The 17,323-nt window shown below is 40.9% G+C and overlaps 1 protein-coding gene across 3 annotated transcripts in view; it reads right to left on the reverse strand.

Annotated features, from left to right (window-relative positions):
* Positions 1-17,323, reverse strand: part of Tbc1d32 (TBC1 domain family member 32) — a 207,582-nt gene that overhangs the window by 63,830 nt on the left and 126,429 nt on the right. For all 3 annotated transcript variants that reach the window (XM_076552493.1, XM_006981267.4, XM_076552494.1), the window contains 2 exons: positions 16,856-16,964; positions 16,044-16,137 (listed from right to left, as the gene is read on the reverse strand). In XM_076552493.1, the coding sequence (XP_076408608.1) occupies positions 16,044-16,137; positions 16,856-16,964 (203 nt within the window). The remainder of the gene's footprint in view (positions 1-16,043; positions 16,138-16,855; positions 16,965-17,323) is intronic.

Raw genomic sequence — 17,323 nt, forward strand, 5'->3', positions numbered from 1 at the left:
GAACACTAGGAAGTGTAATGGAGCTAAGTTCAGTGCTCAAGGAGATAACAAGTTTAAAGAAAAGCCTGATCCTAAATGAAATAAAGGATAAACTCAGACAAGACTCCACCCAGGTAAACTCTCAACTCCTGAAAAGGAATTAAAAGCTTAGGACATGGCATGGTGGCACACCACTTTAATCCCTCAAGATTAAAGCAGTTGGGAGGCAAAGGCAGATGAGTCTCTGAGTTTGAGGGCAGCTCTGGCCTACAGAGTGAGATCCGGGACAGCCAGGCTTAGGCAGTGAAGGAAACAATCAAAAACAGAAAGCTGATGAAGATGTAAACAAACAGTAAGCAGCAGAACTTGGTAGCTTCAGCTACATGGTTCTGACTTTAGTGTCAAGGATACAAGAAAAGGATTATGGAATCTCCCCTCCATGGCTAAGGAAAGCTGCTGAGGCCAGGCATGTGTCAGGGATGTCCCTGGATGGAGGCCCAGAGAAGACTTTGCATGAAGCTGTGAAGGTGACGCCTGGATTGCCTTGGAAGCCCAAGGATATTGTAGATTCCAGAGTTGTGGGATACCTGGCTAGCAGAGCTGCTAACAGGGAATGGCAGTAGCCCCCCAAAAAAGAGAAGTGTGTTGCAAACACCAAAACTGAAAGGAGTTGGACATCTTAAGAGTATTTTGACATCAGACACGGAGACGTAGAATATGAAGTTTGCCCAGATGGTTTTCAGTCTCCATTTGGTCTAGTATTTCCTCATTATGCTCCTTTTCCTTCTTTTGGAATTCTGTGCCATTGTGTATTCTGTGTCACTGTATGTTGGAAGTATGTGATCTGCTTTTCGATTTTGATATTACAGGGGGTTGTAGTTAAGACATTGCCATGAGTCTCAGAAGAGGATTTGGATTTTTAAACCATGATGAAACTGTTACAGACTATGGGGACTTCTGACGTTGGACCGAATGCATTTCTACATTATGATATGGTTACAAGCCTATGGAATTCCAGGGAGTGGAATATGGTTGTTGTAATAAAAATGGCCCCATAAGCTTATAGATTTGAATGTTTGGTCACCAGGGAGTGATACTATTAGGAAGTGTGGCCTTGTTGGAGGAAATGTCACTGGGGGGTGGGCTTTGGGGTTTCAAATGTTTACGCTAAGCTCACTCTCTTCCTGTTTCCACCTGATCTGGATATAGAACTCTCAGCGACCTCTCCAGTACCATGTCTGCCTGTGTGCTGCCATGCTTCCTGCCATGATGATAATGGAATAAACCTCTAAACCACAAGCCAGCCCCAATTAAATGTTTTCTTTTATGAGTTGCCATAGTCACAGTGTCACTTCATATGACATTTGTCACAGTGTGTCAAATACATGACATGTGTCATTTTTTCTTTTCTTTTTTTTTTTTTTTTTGGTTTTTTTCGAGACAGGGTTTCTCTGTGTAGCTTTGCGCCTTTTTCCTGGAACTCACTCTGTAGCCCAGGCTGGCCTCGAACTCACAGAGATCCGCCTGGCTCTGCCTCCCGAGTGCTAGGATTAAAGGCATGCACCGCCGCCTGGCTGACATGTGTCATTTTTAAGCGCGCTTACTTCACTTAACACAAGGATCTCCAGCTCCGTCTGTCTCACTGTGAACAACCTAGCATCTGAAGTCTTCCTAGTCTTTGTTAAAGCAACTGTGTTTCCTAAAGATAGAAAAGTTTCAAACACAGTATTCCTCTCCTTCATTTTGTCACTTCATTTTTCTATACTTGTTGGCTAAGCATTTACCGTAGGAGATATTAACAAAGTTTTAAAAAATGAGGAATCTACTTTGTCATTTTACTCAACAAAAGTAGCATATTATCTGTTTTTTAATTGACACATATATACTTATTTTCAATTTTAAAGGGGTAAACACATGGAAATAAAGCCTTATTCTTCAAAAGAAAATGAGTATTTTCGAGGTTAAGGTAGCTATTTTAAGAATTGTAGCCCAGGAGAAAAACCATCATCTTACCAGTCTTTTCACTTAATGAGTTGAAGTCAACTAAGGGTCAGCTACTTTTATCTGTAAATAACAAATCTGAATTCCAAGAATAAAAGTAATAAAGAAATAAAAAAAGAATGAGAACATGTCTTATTTAACAAAAAGGACTAGATAAGTATTTGAGGAAAGGGATAATTTATTGTTAACTATATTTATATACTTATATGTGTAAGATAGATTTCAAAGACTTTTCTAACAAGAATAACTAATTTCCACCATCATGTTGCATGGTATTATATTTATACCATAATGTTCCTGAGCACTCATGTTTATTGCCCATAGGATTACCAATTTTTTGTTGTTGTTGTGGTTGCTGTTAGGGTTGGTAACCCCAAATTTTGTATAAGTCATTAGACTGATCATTATGGCAAGACAATTTAGTCATTTGTTATTTAAACACTTTCCATTACTCTAATAAAATATTACTGCAATTGGCCATGCTAATATGAACTTGTATTTCCAGCAGTGGGGAAAATGAGACAAGACCTTGAATTCAAGGTCAGCCTGGGATGCACAATAGGACACTGAAACTATGAAAGAAACAAGCAAGAAGTGTAAGACCAATTGCTAAATGGTCTTATTAATAAAAATAAATAAATAAATAAACAGGGTTGGGGATTTAGCTCAGTGATAGAGCACTTGCCTAGCAAGTGCAAGGCCCTGGGTTCAGTCCTTCTAGCAGACTGGGTTCCATTCTCTGCAACCATATGGCAGCTCATAACTGTCTATAATTCCAGTTCCAGGGGATCTGACACCCTCTTCTGACCTCCACAGGTACCAGGCATGCACATGGTGTACATACATGCATGCATTCAAGATATTTATATACCTAAAATAAAAATAAATCTTTAAAAAAAAAAAAACAACCCAGAGCCAGATATTGGAGTGAAAGCTGGGAGATCAGAGAAGCAGAAAGAAGCCAGCGACGTTCTTACTAGGAAGTCCTCAGCCCAAGAGAGAGCTACTTCCTGTATACTCATGCCTATATACCTTCCTGTGCCCTGTCATCTTACTTCCTCTCTCTGCCCAGCTTTATCACTTCCTCTTTCTGCCCAGCTCTATTACTTCCTGTCTGTCTTTCCAGACCTCCAGACCTCTATGGTTAACTGGCACTGGGTTTAAAGGTGTGTGCCACCACTGCCTGACATCTATGTTTAATACAGTGGATGGCTCTGTCCTCTAATCCCCAGAAAAGCTTTATCGGGGTGCACAAATAAAATATCACCACAAAGAAGGGAATAAAAACAAAACACAACAAGCGCTGCAGCTACAGTGCAACCAACTCTTTCTCCCTCCCTCAAGAAAGCTTATTTCCAGCCATTCTATGGTGACAGTCAATACTGGACCTATACTGTTAGGACTGTTCAGTGCACTGTAATCCATCTGTACATAAAAAAATAAGTGAAGGTAATTCATAGGTGACATGGACATGGACTTAGCTTCTGAAAAGACAAAATACAACCCTATGGGAAAGGGAGTTAAATGTAATAAGACGTGACAGTTGGTTAGACAAAGTCAGTAGAAATGAATGAAAACTGTCTTGTTAAATTAGTATCGAATTCTAGTAGGGAAAAGGCAGGTATCTACGATTCCACAGACCGAATTTCAACACTTTTTTTTCATGCAAATAAGTTAATAGCATATTTTCAGATATGAGATATGGAGTTGTCCACAGGGCAGGAGAAAATGCTGTCATGTGGTGGTATTGTATTCCCCCAAATATTGTGCACTCTAATAAACTTATCTGGGGTCAGAGAACAGGACAGCCACTAGATACAGAGGCTAGAAAATGGTGGCACTCACGCCTTTAATCCTAGCATTCCAGAGGCAGAAATCACTCTGGATCTCTGTGAGTTCAAGGCCACATTGGAAACAGCCAAGCATGGAGACTCATGCCTTTAATCCCAAGAAGTGAACCTTTAATCCCAGGGAGTGATGGCAAAAACAGAAAGATATATAAGGCGTGAAGACCAGAAACTAGAAGCATTTGGCTGGTTAAGCTTTTAGGCTTTTGAGCAACACAGTTTAGCTGAGAGGTATCCAGTCTGAGGAAACAGGAACAGCTGAGGAACTGGTGAGGTGAGGAAGCTGTGGCTTGTTCTGCTTCTCTGATCTTCCAGCATTCACCCCAATACCTGGCTCCGGGTTTGATTTTATTAATAAGAACTTTTAAGATTCCTGTGTTGTGGATATCGTTCTATACAAATAAAACACTGATGGCCAGTGACCAGACAGGAAGTATAGGCAGGACAAGGAGAGAGGAGAATTGGGGAAACAGGAAGAAGGGGGAGAGACACTGCAGCCACCGGCAGGACAAGCAGCATGTAAAGACGCCAGTAAGCCACCAGCCACGTGGCAAGGTATAGATTTATAAAAGTGAGTTAATTTAAGATATAAGAACAGTTAGCAAGAAGCCTGCCACGGCCATACAGTTTATCAGTAATATAAGTGTCTGAGTGATTATTTTATACGTGGATTGTGGGACTGCGGGGCTTGGTGGAGCCTGGAGAGAAGCCCTCCAGCAACATTCCTGCTACACTGTCATCATATAATAGCCTTAAAATCTAGAAATTCCATGACTGTAACATTAAGAAATGTTACTGAATGACGCAGACTATCATGCTCTTATTTTAGCTCTATCTCTTCTTTTGAAAGGTTATTTATTTTTGGTATTTGTTTCCATTGTGACCCAATAGAAGGCAGTAGTGCCTAATTATTCCTTCGGTAGTACTCTTATTCTAAAACACTCAAAATACACAACACAAATCAAGACATTTTCCCTTTATTAACAATGAAAGTCACAATGAAACTTGTTACTTTATAGAATTAATATATGTTCATTGTAGCTGAAGTTTTCCTGGTCCTGCCCAGCTCTCACAGCCCTGCGTCCACTTGGACCCAAGTAAACACACAGAGGCTTATATTAATTAAAACTGCTCAGCCATTAGCTCAGGATAACTATTGACTAGCTCTTATACTTAAATTAACCCATAATTCTTATTTATGTTTAGCCACGTGGCTTGCTACCTTTTCTCAGTTGTCTTGTCATCTTGCTTCCTCTGTGTCTGGCTGGCAACCCCTGACTTGGCTTTCCTGTTCCCAGAATTCTCCTCTCTGCTTATCCCACCTATACTTCATGCCTGGCTACTGGCCAATCAGTGTTTTATTTATTAACCAATCAGAGCAACGCATTCATAGCATACACAGCGATATCCACAGCAGTTAATAGTGACAGGGAGCCAAAGTCCCAGCACTTCAGAGGCAGAAGCAGAAGAATCAGGAGTTCAAGGTCATCCTCAGCCACATAATGAGTTTCAGGCCAGTGAAAGATACATGCAATCCTATCTTAAAAGAATAATTTTTTTCAGAAAAATAAATCCTATTCTATTCCATAACATATAATTCATAGTGTTTAAAGACTTATACTTTTCCTAATACTCTTGCCATAATGTGTCAAAACAATTCAGATAACATACATGTAGCATGGCAGAAAACTCATGTACTCACCTAAGACATGATATGGTTCCTGCAGACAGTAACATATAGAACTTAAAGGTTCATGTATTTATACTGAATTTATTCAGACCTCAAAACTTATGTGCTGATGAGTGTGGCCTGAAATTCACTTATATTTTATATTATGCACACTGTCCTTATCTCATTTAATTTTTAATAAAAAAGTTCATGATAGGCAAAATTAAGAGATACTGCCATTTACAGTTATGGATTATAACCTGAACCATTTTCTCATATGGGAAGCTATCAGAAGAATTTATCTGTATTTTAATATTATCTGCCACATTGCATTAAAGAGTGATTATCAGTAAGGAACTTACTCTTTATATAGTAGTAAGAGAATGTTTTGCTGGGTGGAAAATCAATTCCCCATCAGATAAGTTGAAATAATGATGGAAGAAGCAGCAAAATAGAATACTGATGCCACAAAAGGCTAAATTTGAAATAATGAAAGGTTGTACATTTTGAGATCTTTTTCTAATTATGGAAAAAATGGGACAAAGGGCTAGCAATGCATATGTGCCATTAAAAAATGACAGTGACATTTCATAGATGACAAAGTAAGTGTAATAAGGGTACCTAACTCAAGAAAGAGGTATACAGGAGGCTACAGAAGGAATTTTCAACCACAATCTATGTATATTATAGATGTTTAGTCAGCTCTGAGGTTACTGCAGCTGAGAGTAAGAATTTCTAAAGTCATGTTTGTGATGGTATTGTGTTCCCCAAAATATTGTGTACTCTAATAAACAGAAGAGCCACTAGATACAGAGGCTAGAAAATGATGGCACTCACGCCTTTAATCCTAGCATTCCAGAGGTAGAAATCCATCTGAATCTCTGTGAATTCAAGGCCACATTGGAAACAGCCAAGCATGGTGACACAAGCCTTTAATCCCAAGAAGTGAACCTTTAAACCCAGGGAGTAATGGCAAAAACAGAAAGATACATAAGGCGTGAGGACCAGAAACTAGAAGCATTTGGCTGGTTAAGCATTTGGCTGGTTAAGCTTTTAGCTGGTTAAGCTTTCATGTTTTGAGCAGCCTAATTCAGCTGATAGCCATTCTGATATGAGGACACAGAGACTTCCAGTTTGAGGAAACAAGATCAGCTGAGAAGTTGGCCAGGTGAGGTTAGCTGTGGCTTGTTCTGTCTCTCTGATCTTCCAGCGTTCACCCCAATACCTGGCTCAGGTTTGATTTTATTAATAAGACCTTCTAAGATTCTGCTACACATGTTAATTTGTAAATAATTTCCAGTGTCTAATGACAAAGGTCAGAAAGACAGAATTTGATGATGGTAAAATAAAAGGAGAGGAAATCTCATGTTGATTCCTCTAGTCATTGAATATGTGTTTATTTATTGCATTACTTGTTTTATTTAGATTCTTGATGCTGTGACAAAACATCAAAAGGAATACAGATTATTTTGGCTCACAGTTTTGGATATTTTAGTTCAAGATTGCTGATTTTATCACTTTGAAGTTATGAATGACTATGTCCATGAATATACAGAAAAATCAATTAATCAGGATATTAATTATATCTTGATAAAGCAACTAATGATAGTGAAAAATACTTGTATGATTGATCCAGAATATGAAGGATAATTACTACAGGAAGAACAGAGATGAAGGACAATCAGGGGGAAAGATGGGGGAAGAAGTGTGGTGATATATTGTGCACCCTAATATAACTTACCTGAAGATCAGGAAAACAAAGGGACAAGCCACTGCTACGTCTCACCTCACCAACACCACAGATCCTCTGACTGAAATCCTCTCAGTCCTCACCCTAAAAGCTCCAGCCGAAAAAGCCTCTAGCTAAAAGAGATACACCTGTCTCCTCAAGCGTTACATACCTTTCTCCGACTAGCCATCACTTCCTGGGATTAAAGGTGTGTGTGAGTCCCAAATTCTGGGATTAAAAGTGTGTCCTGCCACTGCCTGGCTCTGTTTTCTCTCCTAGACTGAGTCAGTCTCATACAGTCCAGGGTGGCTTTGAACTCACAGAGATCCAGACAGATCTCTGTCTCCTGAGTGCTAGGATTAAAGGTATGTGCCACCACTGCCTGACCTCTATTTTTTTTTTCCAAGACAGGGTTTCTCTTGTGTAGCTTTGCGCCTTTCCTGGAACTCACTTGGTAGCCCAGGCTGGCCTCGAACTCACAGAGATCCGCCTGCCTCTGCCTCTCGAGTGCTGGGATTAAAGGCGTGCACCACCACCGCCCAGCCATGACCTCTATGTTTAATCTAGTGGTTTGTTCTGTTTTCTGATCTTCAGGCAAATTTTATTAGGGCACACAGTATAACACCACATTTCCCCTTTTTTGTCAAAAATAATAAAAGTTTAGAACTAAGAAGGGCACTTGTTTACACAGGTGGCTCACACTAACCGTCACTCTACTTAGATGCAAGAAAGTGAACCTTCTGGAAAGGCCTCCAGAGGAATGGACTAGCAAGGAGTGATTACCAGCCAGTTCCTGGGAACATTAAAAATGCCCTTTCTGTGAGAAGTTACCAGGATATTTGTAGCTTCCGACAAATGGCCCCCACACATTTCTAAGACTTGAGAAAGTAACCAGCAAGTTAGTGCTACCCTAAGGGACTTGTCAATGGACTTGATGATATATAAGAGAAAGACAAACAGCATACTCCCCTCTTTGAGGATGCCAGCATCCACTGAATAAAATGCACACCAAAACAGTATCACAATAAAAAAGAATGCCACAGCGTGAGGAAGTCCTGAGTGAGCGTGTATTGTTGACATGGGCATGGCCATGCCAAGGATCTCAAAGCTTCAGACCCATTGGAGAATAGCCTCCCCCCCCCCGCAGAGTAAGGCTCAGAGGGATGCCAAAGTCTTCCTCTGGTCCACATGTGGATATTGATGGTGTGTGCAGAAAATGCCAACCATAGCTTTCCATGCCTGGACATTCACATCCTGAAGACCATATAAAGACAATGTGTGCGTATAGTCTCCCTGTGTGGCATATTTGTATGTGCCCAAGTGTCCAGGAGTGCTCAGCTGTGCAAATATGTGTGCAGGACAGAGGTTGATGTTGAAATGTCTTGAATTGTTTCTCCACTTTCTATTTTAAGATATGGTCTCTCACAGAACCTAGAGCTTGCCATTTTGGCTGGACTGACTGGCAAGTGGGTCCACAGGATATGGCTCTCTCTATTTCTTCCAACATGCATGTGCCATTACACCCAGTTTCTATGTGGTGGCTAAGGATCCGACCATAGATCCTCATACTTGCTCGGCAAGTACTTTACCCATTAATTCCCCTCTTCAGCTGGGATAAAAGTAATTTTTAAAAATAATAAAAGATGCGAGACCTAGAAAAACAAAAAATTTCTTATTTTTCTGAGATATCTCTCTCTCTAATGCCTTCAATATCTGGAGTATGCTACTCAGTTCCTCAGACTTTTTTTTTTTTTTTCAGTTTCATCATGGGAAGTCTACATCTCCCTCACCTCTCACAGAAAAGAAGTCTTCATCCATGAAAAGAGAATGAAGTAGAGCAGACTGGTGAACAGGTCATAACATCTCCTGAGGGAATCTAGCTTAGAGAATAAAGACAAGCAAGTCAGAATACTATCTTGCAGGCACCCTGTTGCAAGCAGAAAGGGCACTATGGGCTAGCCTCCAGCATGTCCAGCTACGGGCTAGCCTCCAACAGCTCCAGCTATGGGCCAGCCTCCAACAGCTCCAGCTATGGGCTAGCCTCCAACAGCTCCAGCTATGGGCTAGCCTCCAACAGTTTCAGCTACAGGCTAGCCTCCAGCAGTTCCAGCTATGGGCTAGCCTCCAGCAGTTCCAGCTATGGGCTAGACTCCAACAGCTCCAGCTATGGGCTAGCCTCCAACAGCTCCAGCTATGGGCTAGCCTCCAACAGTTCCAGCTATGGGCTAGCCTCCAACAGTTCCAGCTATGGGCTAGCCTCCAGCAATTCCAGCTGGCAGCCCCTAACATGCTAACCTGCACCTGCTCTGTGGCTATCACACAATCCCTTGATTGTCTTCTGCAGAGTGAGCAAAATAAATTACATTAGAATAGTTTGGGTATTTTCCAAGTATTAATTACTGCTAACATATGCAATGTAATGCATTTGATGCTCTGTGCTAAAAAACAAGTATATGTGTACACATACACATGGAAGTTATTCATTAATAGCTTTTAAAGGGTCACTTAAATTTTAATAATGTTGCATTGAAATGTTCATAAATAGAACTAGCTGAACTAGGTAATGTCTCCAGATTCATATTTATAGAGATGAATCATCTCACAGCTTATACTGATGCCACAAAGCCAAAGGAGACAATGTAACCTACGAGAGATGCTAACTGTAGGAAGAAGGATAAAGCTAGACGCTGGGAGATAAGTGACTATTGGTTTATCGTGTGCACATAACTGAAATGAAGTTTTTTTCAACAATGAAATAACATCCTAAATTTGTGTACAAATGATGACTAACCTGACACCTGTCAGAATTGATGAGTAATGACTCATGAATTTGAATCAAAAAGCAAAATAAATGACTCCTGCTATTAAAATAACTTTCATGTCTCAAAGTATCATTGGCTTGAGCACAGTGTTGTACAATTAATGTTTAGCTAATTGTTTCAACCACAATAGTTCTGATTTATTACCCCCCCCCCTTTTTTTTTTTTTTTTGGTTTTTCAAGACAGGGTTTCTCTGTGTAGCTTTGCGCCTTTCCCGGAACTCACTTGGTAGCCCAGGCTGGCCTCGAACTCACAGAGATCCACCTGGCTCTGCCTCCCAAGTGCTGGGATTAAAGGTGTGCGCCACCACCACCCGGCCTGATTTATCCCTTTTAGAACATGAACTTGGTTCCATTTTTCTCATTAAGTTCACACAACTACAATCACCATACTCAAATGTCTGAGAAAAAAACTGGACATAATTTTCAGTTCCGCTGGCATTGTCTGTTTTCCTCCCTCATCTACAATCATGGCATAGTGATCAGGAATATCAGAATGATATACAGAAATTATGAACTTAATATGTCTTTGCAAAATCTCTTCCTGAAGTATCTTCGCATGAACACTGCTGCATCAATCTTCTCCTTCCTAAGGAGAACCACGGCAAGTTAAGGACCAGTCTTCCTAGGACAATACACCAGATACCACTACCAAATTAGGACGAATTTCTGGCTCAAACATGTGTGGTTATTCACAAATGGAAACACAATGCAAACAAGTTCCAATCATGTAGGGAAAGGGGCTAAAATGGTGCTAGAATTGTACCGTACTTCTTACAAGAAAGCATGTGTCAGGAGGGCTCTGACAAAGACACAAGCCTGCTACGGTATAAGAGAAAGATTTTGCTTTCAAGAGTAACCTGATCCAATGAGTGTTTTGGAAGCGTCATTCTAGCTGCTGTGAGAACAGACTGAATACAGCCAGGCTGGACGAGGCAAGAGAGGTTTTATTTTAGATCTGTAGAGTCAAGAGGACTTGCTGTCAGATTACTTGTCAGGGCTTAAAGGAAAGGAAAACTCCAAAATAGCCTTTAGGCTTATTGCCTGAAGAAATGGAGCACAAAAGTTGCCATTTCCGAAATGGGGAAGAATATCAAAGGAACAGATTTGAAGAGAGTGTCAGAAATTGATCTCGGTCGTGTTAAGTCTTGATGCGCTTACCATCCGTCCTAGAGAGATGTCATGAAATCAGACCCAGGAGCCCAGAACTTGAAGCAGAGGTAAGAGCTGAGAAAGCAGCCTGACAGCCACTGGCCTAGGTGGCAAGACAAGCTAAGACCCTCGCAATAGTAAAATGGCCAGTAAAATGAAGGCCACTAAAGACTGAGCCTCAGTGCACTCCAAAGTTTAATAGTTGAGGAGATGTGAAAGATAAATCTTAAAATGATACAAATGCATATTTACCATAAGTTCAGGAGGAAAACTGAACAGGTGAATTTTCCAGAAGATAAAGCAAGTGGAAAATGTTTCTAAAGAATGGGGGCGGGGGGGGGGGGGGAAGTGAGTACTGGAAGGAGGAGAGTAGGGAGGGCAGGGTTACCTGTGCCAAATGCTGCTGTTGCTAGGTCTCAATAAAATGAGGGTTAATGATGAGGCTGACACACCTACTGTGAGGGAGTGCTGGGGAGAAAGCTTAATGGTTAGCGCAAAGGCTGGGTCCAGCAGAAAATAGCATAAGGTGTAGGCAGACCTAGATACTCACTTGAGGAATTTTGCAATACAAGGGAGGATGAAAATAGGATTGCAAATTTAAGAATGGAGTTTGGGAAATAACTCAGTCAGTAAAGTGCAAAGACCTGAGTTCAAGCTGTAGAATCCACATTTAAAAAAAAAAAAAGCTGGGCGTGGTAGCATGCTGGTGATTCCAGCATCCAGGAGGCAGAGGCAGGAGGAGGCCTGGAGCTTTTAGGCTGGTCACTGTAACCTACTTGGCAAGTTCCAGGCCACCAAGGCCCCGCCTCCTCACTCCTACCATGCAAACATATACAGGAACGAACACAAGAACAGGAAGACCCCCCTTCCCCCCCCACACACACAAGTCTAAACAGTTAATTAACTGATTAAACAGCATCCCTTTGGGCTTATGGGAAAGATTCAGGAGGGAGCTTAGGCTTTAAAAAGACCCACGCTCTGCCACTGTAACAACATGGGGAAACCTCATGTCGGCTTTATGCTTTATGCTTAGTAAAGTAAGCCAAGCAAGGAATGATGGGTACTGCCTGACCTCATTTATTTGTATAATTTAAATATTTTCAACTCTTTGAAGCAAACTGGTGAATAATGGTTATGGGGGGCTGGAGGACAAGGTTTGGAGGAGATGTTGGTCAAGAGATACAAAATGTCAGTTATAGTAAAGGAGCTCAAGAGATCGTTTATGACTTGAAAATCAGTAACAGAGGCGTGTCCCTGGAAACCATGGCCACTACAGCCAGGGATCAGGTAAGCAATGTTCCCTCTCCCTCCCATCCTCCATTTCTAATTCCCCAGTCTCATGGCCAGCTCTGCAGCAGACAACCTGCTGCACTCCTCCCCACCTCTGCCCCCATCCAAAGGGACGAAACAGATCTTCTACAGCCTCCCCTGTGTCCTACAAACCTTTCCGTTCTCCTGCAAAGTTGTCTCACCTGCCAACGCTCAAGGCCCCCTCTCCCCGGAAACACGCCAGCCATGCAAGACCAGGGAATCAGGATGGTAACTTCACTCTCCCACCCATCCTCAATTCCAGCTTCCCCTTGTCACCCCAGCCCTGAAGCAGACCGACTGCAGTGTCCTGTCTTGCCTCCCTTTCTCCACTCTCTGTGGACTCTATAGATTCTCCGGGCAGACCCCACTGTCCTCCATCCTATAGACCCTCTCAGCACCCTGCCTTCTAGCCAATCCCCATTCCTGCTAGTCAGCTCCTAATACCTAGAACTGGGAGGAGGTGGGAGGAGACCCTTAAACACTTTTGATAGAAATGTAAACTGCTACTGACATGACAGAAATCAGTTTGGTGGTTCCTCTAAAACCTAAAAACAAAACTACTATATGATCCAGCTACATCATTCCTGACTATATACCTACAGGACTCTAAGTCAGCACATTACAGATAGTGTACATGCATTTTTATCACAGTGATATTCATAAAAACCAAGAAACAGAACCAACAAAGATTCCCACCAATAGAGGATACAGTGATATAGATACACAATGGAGTTTTACTGAACCACAGAGGGAAACAAAATCATGCCATGTACCTAGAACAGGACATCATCACAGTAAGTGAAATACACCAGACAAAGAAAACAAGTATCTCGTTTTATCTTATATGTAGAATCTAGCTTAAAAAAAAAAAAAAAAAAAAAAAAAGACAAGAACATAAAGAGAAAGCTGCTTGGAAGAGGATGGAGACCAGAATGGGAGAGGGAGACAAGAGAAAGCAAGAGAAGGGGTGAAAACTATCACAGAATATAATAAATATTATGACCACGTCCTAATGAAAGTGATTATGCTGTACAGTTAGTACACAATTATAAAAACTGTGGCGATTATAGGAGAACTGATGATGGCTGAAGGGTGAATTCCACCCAACTGTGCTATGGATGTTGAAGGCTAACATAGGATCCTCCAGAAAAAGAGAGTATATTCACACATATGTATATATGTGTGTATATTTATCTTTCCTTCCCTGGCTTATTTTACTCAATACACACACACACACACACACACACACACACACACACACACACACAATTTATCATAAGAATTGGCTCAGGAAATTACCGATGCATTGTAGCTTCACAGGATGTAGATCTAAAAAAGAGAGGAAATGAAGAACTGTTAAGGTGCACTGTCCCTGGAGGGAAGCAGGGAGGATGAGGAAATTGGCTTTTGCAAATCAGCTTTGGCAGTTCATTCCCAGTCCTGACTGGAGGCCTGAACGGGCAGGCATACGCACAGTCAAAGGAGCTGATATGTATTAGTACCACACGGCTGCTCTCTATCATTTCTATTTCCAGCACAGTGAGAAGTGTGGTGATTACCTAAGGAAGGATGGCGAACGGGAAGGGTCAAGGAGAGAAGAGTTTTGAGAACACTCATCTAAGGGAACAGGAAAGTAAAGCGACCTGGAAACACCCTCCCACTGCCCGGCACCTTCTGGACAGAACAGGAATCCATCACTGAGCTTTTATACATCACTTCTGAACACAGTAAAAATATACTTCTATAAGGACCGATTCCCAGGCATTGATGGATAGTTTTATCCTTGGGAAATAGCCACTTATACCTCATTTTTTTAAATTTTTATTTCCCTTGTTCAAATTCCCAAAATATTTTTTGAGGAAATAAATTAATAAAGGTAGAAGTCAGCTAATAAAACTGACTATGAATCTGTTATGCAGAAACATAATAAAAGTTTTTCCCCAATGAAACTTAGCAAAGGAAACAGTGTTATATTATATCAAAGAAAACTGACCAAGAAAAGGGTTGAGGTACTGGGAAAAAAACAACAGATATTGATACATTATTCATAATTGATGTGTTATTTATAATTCCCAGGGAAGATCCTTGTACTCAGTACTCATGAAACATATATTAAGGAAACAAGCATGTAGGGTAACAAATGTTGAAACCTAGAAGATGAAAGAATGAAAGACACAGTATAAACAGTCTGCCAGAAAGACTCAGAGAAGAATAAGCAGATGGAACAAACGCTTGAAAATGCCCTGGGTTCAGTGAATGATGGAAGTGAGCGAGAAAACATCCGAAGGGCATCATCGAAAAAGCCTCTTCCTGAAAAATGCATAGTACCACTCCCAAGTCTCTGAAAAAGTAATACATTTTGTCATGCAAGAGTGAAACCCAAAGCCCAAATTTTAAAGTGCATTAAGTGAATGTGAAATCAATCTCTTCCACATGATTTCTTTCCAGTGTTAGTTTGATGGCATTATAAAGGACAGGCTGTTGATGCAAGAATTGACTTCTAAACTTTGTGAAAAGTTTGATCGTGGACTCTCATCATCCGTGCAGGAATTCCTTGGCCTAGGAACTCGGAGCATAACCCCTGGTAGTATGTGATGCGATCCTTTATCAAACTTAGATCCTTTGTATGAGCCTCACCTTCTCATCTCACTGATACTTCCACCTTCAAGATCCTCACACAGGTCACACTCACAGTTCCCTGAGTTATAATGTGTTTCTTTCAGTTGTCCTGATGGCTCCTCTTCTCAAAATGTTGTTCTATTACTCAGAAGATGAATACTAAAGCTACATTCCCCTTTTGACACAAGATTTTGTTTGGCAAGGTAGTTTGATTATACACTATCCCAGCAAGCTCGTTTGTCTGCTTCACTCATAATACGCTGAATAGTTAAACAACCATCTATTCATGATTCCTCCAAAGGGGGATAAAATATACTTCCCAGCATAATTCAACTCAGGGCTTATGTAAACACGGCAGTCATTTAAAAAATACTCTAGTGAATAAAGAAAACTTCCTAATAGGCAGAATTTAACTAACCAGGAACTACTGATTCAGTTTTCAAGAAAAAAAAAATTAAAGATGTGTTTATTTTATGTGTATGATGTTTTGTCTTCACATACCATGTGTGTCCAACGCCCTGAAACCAGCAGTGGGAGCCAGAGACCACAGAACTGGAGTTACTGGTGGTTGTGAACCACCCTGTGGCTGCTGGAAACTGAACCCGGGTCTTCTGCAAGAGCCACAGATACTGTGAATTTCTGAGCCATCAGTGCGGTTCCCACTAATCCAGGCTTTAAAGCAAACATCTCTTGCCTCTGAACAGACTTGCTTTACCTTTGCTGCAGGCAGTACTTGTTCGCCATCATACCGACACCAATCAAACAGACAACGGGAGTGAGATGGAAAACTAAGAGGGACTGGGCAGCCATGTATTCCTGCACCCATGCCGAACGGAGATCAACACTCACCTTCCTCACAGTCTCTTTCTCGAACCATACAAAGAGCACTGGAATACCGGTTGGGTGAAAAGATTTACCTTGTTTTACATCAGCACTTCGTGGGACTTCTGGCACATAGCACTGTGGCAATGGATATGACGAGAACATCGGCCAAGGATACGGGTCATCCCCCTAGGAACACAACAGCACCGTAAGTGTAGGAGGTGGGTTAAGATCCTGAACTTCCATACTTTCTCACGTATCATTCATTTCAATTGACTTTTTTATTCCCAAACTTTCTGTCCAACTATCAAGTTATTTGCTATTATAATCCACTATTCCTAAACGACAATAAGCAAAATGTCATTGAAATTTCACAAGTTGGACTATGACAACTTATTCTTGTGATTTGAACTGATAATGATGGGTTTATATTTTTTTTTTCATGAAAGTGAAAATACAATCTTTAAAAAGCCTTGTATCCCCTCCACCCCAAAACTATTTTTCTTCTGTCAATCACTTCTAGCTCATCTTTTCCAGGGTGGCAGTCACAGAAGGGAACTTCTTAACAACCACCCTCCATAAAGACCACACACACTCCCTACTACATAAATAAATATAACAGTTAAGGGACATGAAAGAGAAAGACTTCAGAATTCACATACTCAAGGACACTCGGAAGAATGACAAGAATGTAATAAAACAACAATCTACTGCTCTCAGACACTCACCAGAAACTCGTGAGCTCTTGGCGACATCACTACTATTTTGTTTTGAATGTGTTTACCTGTTTTGCAAGTTTGTCAAGCAACAAAAATTGAACCCTGGTGTAGAGAAACTTGGAAAATGTTGTTCAGTGCCACTTCAGTTGGGTACTTCATTTTAAAACATGTCAAAATATGGCACTCACCTTCTCAAGCATCCTTGGAGGCAAAATCCGCTCCAAAGGCCCACCAATGAGATTAATCCTTACAAGAACATGATTTCTCTCTACTGATAAGCCATCAATTATAAAGTCCCTGAAAGAGAATATACATCAATTGTGCTGTCTCCTTAACTGAATATGGTTTGATTTTTAAATCATGTCACTAGATTGCAAAGAGAAAAAAAAAGACAACAAAACAAACAGAAACAAAAGGTATCTGCAAAACACATTAGTTATCAGAATATTTACAGTACAGAAGGCTAAATTCATATTTTTTTGTATCATCACTTCTTTGCTATCAAAAAAATACTAAGAGAAAGAGTATTTCCTTGATGAATGATCCTGTACTTACAGAAACACGAATAGGACATGTTTTATTTCTGAAGTAACAACCATCTTTAGGAAAGCTCCTCCTTGCTGGCGGTGGTGGCACACACCTTTAATCCCAGCGCT

Source organism: Peromyscus maniculatus, chromosome 16, assembly GCF_049852395.1.
Source record: "Peromyscus maniculatus bairdii isolate BWxNUB_F1_BW_parent chromosome 16, HU_Pman_BW_mat_3.1, whole genome shotgun sequence".
In the NCBI taxonomy this organism is placed as follows: Eukaryota; Metazoa; Chordata; class Mammalia; order Rodentia; family Cricetidae; genus Peromyscus; species Peromyscus maniculatus.